General features: G+C 34.3%; 1 protein-coding gene across 1 annotated transcript; it reads left to right on the top strand.

The window, feature by feature from the left end:
• Positions 1-2,934: 2,934 nt before the first annotated feature.
• On the top strand, positions 2,935-4,544 carry LOC143571405 (uncharacterized). The gene is made up of 6 exons (XM_077056836.1): positions 2,935-2,999; positions 3,092-3,262; positions 3,415-3,480; positions 3,766-4,056; positions 4,172-4,215; positions 4,385-4,544. Exons 1-4 carry the CDS (start codon positions 2,940-2,942, stop codon positions 3,859-3,861), a joined length of 393 nt encoding a protein of 130 aa, XP_076912951.1. The 5' UTR covers positions 2,935-2,939; the 3' UTR covers positions 3,862-4,056; positions 4,172-4,215; positions 4,385-4,544.
• Positions 4,545-4,747: the final 203 nt, after the last annotated feature.

Genomic DNA, 4,747 nt, shown 5'->3' on the forward strand with positions numbered 1-4,747 from the left:
ACAAACTTTAGACTCATTGAACCTTAACGAATCTTATGGATTTTTAAGTTTCAACTCTTTTCACTTCTATAGTTTAATTTCACATTGCAAATCCAGGCTTGAGACAAACTTTGGCTCATTTAAATCATCGCACAAGAGCTCGACCCAAGACTAGCCTAAGATCGTTTTTAAATTTCCTCAAAACACAACTAAAAACAAAAAAGTATATTAATTAATTAATAAATATTAACAAACCAAGTTGAAAATTTGAAAAAAAAAATCGAAACAAGACAAACTCAAGCTCGCGTAAGTCAAAATCAACCGAGCTCGAGCCCATGGTTTACACCCTACCTCTTGTCTTATCATATAACATGTGGCGGGACATCATCATGCATTCGTTTCTCTCTCTCTCAATCTCTCCTCCGTTCATCCATTACCGTCATCATCATCATCATCATCATCATTTGCCGTTACCAAACACGATCGTTTGATTGATTTTGCCGTTATCAATTCACAATCATGAACAGAAAATCAATTCCTGTGAGTCTTTCCGTTAATCTACGTAAAATATGATCTCTTAGTTTCATGATAATTAAACCTAATCGGTGTTTTGTGTTTATGAAGAAAAATTATCGTAGGATTTGGATTCGACGTTGTCCTGAGGGCCGGATCTGCGTGGTGTTTGATGTTCAATAGAGTTTGTTTATAAATTTGTTATTTGATTTGAGATTGGAGCAAATGGAGAAGAAGAAGTATCCAGTGGGAGCACAGTATTATGAGCTGTATGAGGAGGTAGGACAAGGTGTCAGCGCCTCGGTTTTTCGAGCAAAGTGCATCCAGAACAATGACATTGTTGCTATTAAAGTTCTTGATTTTGAACGTGGCAGCATCGATTTGGTAAATTCAGTTGGTTTCTTATTGATGCTAAGCCCGGACACACTATCCACACACCACTAAATGATTCATACGGCCGTGTGGTTGTATGACATGGGAAAAATGGTCATACAGGATAGAGTATATGAGTAGGATCATATAAGTGTAGTATTATGTAGATTGACACAAAAATGATTGATGTGACGATGCAAACCGTTGACAGAATACGACTAAGCCCCATGGTGTGCATATAGTAGTCTCCATTATTGGGTGGTGTTTGTCAAATCATACGGCTTGTATGATGTGGAGCATTTCGCACAGCCAATCATTTCAAACCAAATTAACTCCTATTGACACGTGTACAACATGTATGACCATTTTCGGTCAATCATACGACTTGTATGATGTGACATGGCCCTGGTGTAGACTTGATTTGACATAATACAGCTCATGTGATGTAATAGTCACACTAGTGTACATATTTGAGGGTGGCGTCTCTTTAGCATCACCCTTATTTGATAGAACTATAGATTGTAAGTTTTACTTGATTCATTTGGTAGTTGCTACTTAGTTTTCTTTCATCTGGTTGAGATAAGCTGAAAGAAGTTATACATTTGGCCTTTTGACTATACTGACATAAAATTTGTAAAATGAGAGAATACTTTGATCTTTGTAGAATGATTTTCATGTTGACAATCAAATTAATATCTGCTCAATGAAGTTATATATGTCCTTATTTTATGATCAATGATTAAAGATTAAGAAAAAAACTCTGGTAAATGAGTCATGAAACGCCATAATTCGTTGCTATAGGTTTCATTTTCAATCAAACTTGGATAGCTTTCTGAATTAAGTATCTATTCACTTTCAGATTAAAGTATTCCATGAGTTATATTAGCTAGATTGGCTTATGACTTTGTAGTATGCTTGATTGATAAACATTATATATCATTGCTCATTTATTACTATATATGTTATCAGAACAATATATCACGCGAAGCTCAAACAATGTTCCTGGTTGATCATTCAAATGTTCTCAAATCACATTGTTCGTTTGTAAATGACCATGATGTATGGTTTGTCATGCCTTATATGCCTGGTGGTTCTTGCCTCCATATTTTGAAGTCTGCACATCCTGAGGGTTTTGAGGAACTTGTTATTGCAACTATACTACGCGAGGTATTAAAGGCACTCATGTATCTTCATGACCATGGTATCATTCATCGAGATGTAAAAGTGAGTTTCTTTTTTCTATTTAAATCCAAGTGTCTTAAGAGTCCGTAAATTCTTGGATCAACCTTTCATCCATTATTTGTCAAAGACGATCGGTTAAAGGTTGCAAGCCTATTTGTTTTCTCATGTGCATCGCAATGCTATTTAATTTATTGATTTGAAACTACTTCTACAGCTTTGTGTTGAGGTTTAATTAACCCGAGTTTTCATGTGCTTTTTTTGCCGGTTTAATAGGCTGGAAATATTCTCATCTGTGAGCGAGGTTCAATCAAGCTGGGAGATCTTGGTGTTTCTGCTTGCCTGTTTAATTCTGGTGATAGACGGCGCACGAGGAATACATTTGTTGGAACACCGTGCTGGTATATAATTTCTTTTATACTTGCATAAATACTATATACAAACAGATTTTAATTAATAATGGGCGACCGTGTATATGCCTTCATCTGGATTTATACTTATCGCGGTCTTACATTTTTATAGGATGGCGCCTGAGGTTATGGAACAACTGCATGGATATGATTTCAAGTTAGTTATTTTCTTTATATTTCATCAATTTAACAAGGCCAAAATAGTGCAAACTTTAATATATACCCGTTAACAACTTTTGCAGGGCTGATATTTGGTCTTTTGGCATAACAGCTCTGGAGCTTGCTCATGGTCATGCTCCTTTCTCTAAATATCCTCCAATGAAGGTGCATATCCATCTTTCAGTTATATGTGAAACAGAGATAATTTTTTAGAGAAAGTTGATTAATTTCTGACTGAGCTATTAGCCTATTTTATGAATTTTAAATTTGGTAAGTTTGTCAAATTTTCGAAACCTTCAATGACTTTTGAAATGGTAGGTTTTGTTAATGACGTTGCAAAACGCACCTCCTGGTCTTGACTATGAGAGGGACAAGAAGTTTTCTAAGGTAATCTAATAGGCTAATTGTAATTTATTAATTTACCACTTAATGATCGATCATATTGCCTGATATCTGTGTTGTTTGCTATATGTTCAAAGTCTTTTAAGCAGATGATTGCAAGTTGTTTGGTTAAAGATCCTTCGAAACGTCCTACTTCAAAGAAGCTACTTAAGCATTCTTTTTTCAAACAAGCTAGATCCAATGAGTTTATTGCGCGTAAGCTTTTGGAAGGCATGCCATCACTTGGTGATCGCCTTGAGGCATTGAAGGTTCCTTAATTCTAACTGTCATTATTATTGTTGTTATTATCATCATTGAACCTCACTAAAGTTGAGAATTGATGATTGGGATCATTATGAGTTTATGTAATCTATATATGTTATTTTTATCTTCACTATAATTGATCCCATTGGTATGATAGAAAAAGGAAGAATATATGCTTGTGCAAAAGAAAATACCCGATGGACAGAAGGAAGAAATGTCACAGGTATGGTTAGGGCTGTAAACAAACGGTTCACGAACACATAACCGATTAAAATTTCATGTTTCTGTTCGTTCTTTAAGGAAATGAAGTTGTTCGTGTGCGTTCATTAACTTTTTGAACATACACAAATGGACACAAACGAATACAAACAAACACAAATGAATACAGACGGATACTTTTTGCGATAAACATATTACGCGTCTAGTTTTTTAAGGGCTGTTTGATGTGGTTTTGTGATTATTAGTTTCTACTCCCCTAATGATGTTTTGTAAATTAACTTGTTTCTAGAACGAATACAAACGAGGGATTAGCAGTTGGGACTTTGACATTGATGATTTGAAAGCTCAGGCTTCCTTGGTATTGTGCTTTATACTAATTTCCTAAAAGTTATGTTCTTATATATCAATGAAACTATTCACTATCTGTTGTTTAACTTAAAAAAAAACTGAAATAACCATTCTAATTAATTTGAGTTTGTCAATAATGCAATTTCGTTTGTGTAACAAGATTCCGGATGAAGAATGTATAGCTGACAAAGATCAGTTTGGGAACTCGGCTTCCTTCAATGCTACAGATTTGGTATGCTAATAGCTTTCATATACACATATATATATATATATTATATATATTTGTTTTAATAATAATAATGGTAATAATAATAATAATACAATAACTAATTTTGAACTTATTGCAGGCAGGATCTGCTCCAGTTGTCAACTCTACTGCAACATCCTCTGTGTATGTTAACTTCAGTTTAATACACCATTTTATGCTTTACCATAATACCATGCTATATATGTTTTGCATATATGAAGTTCTATTATACATATTTGCATATCTTGAAACTTTTATATCTATTATATATTTATATTATATTATCTTCTTCAATTAGACCTTAAATTTTCAGAGGCAAATTTGAGAGTTCTACCAATGGAGAGCCGAGTTTGCACAACTGTTCTTCCCATAATGAAAATTGCAATATTGGTGCAACAGTAAGTAGTGATGAGCAAGATGAGAAATCAAAGTGGCAAGTTATTCAACAGAAAGGGCGTTTTAAAGTTACTTCTGAGGATCCTGAAACAGACAAGGTAAGTTTTTTCAAAATCGCCATGTACATTTAGTTTGTAATTACCGAATATTACTTTTTTTTGTAGGCAGCTTCATCCACTCCACCGCCAAAGAACCCGAACATGCAGGTACTAGTATACCCTGCTTGCTTATTCGTCTAAAAGCGTAAATGAAATTAGAATTTTCATCCTTTATGTACTTG

The sequence above is a fragment of the Bidens hawaiensis genome, unplaced genomic scaffold (assembly GCF_021521415.1).
Source record: "Bidens hawaiensis isolate Kalapana, Puna unplaced genomic scaffold, B.hawaiensis_p1.1 tig00025375_1, whole genome shotgun sequence".
NCBI lineage: Eukaryota > Viridiplantae > Streptophyta > Magnoliopsida > Asterales > Asteraceae > Bidens > Bidens hawaiensis.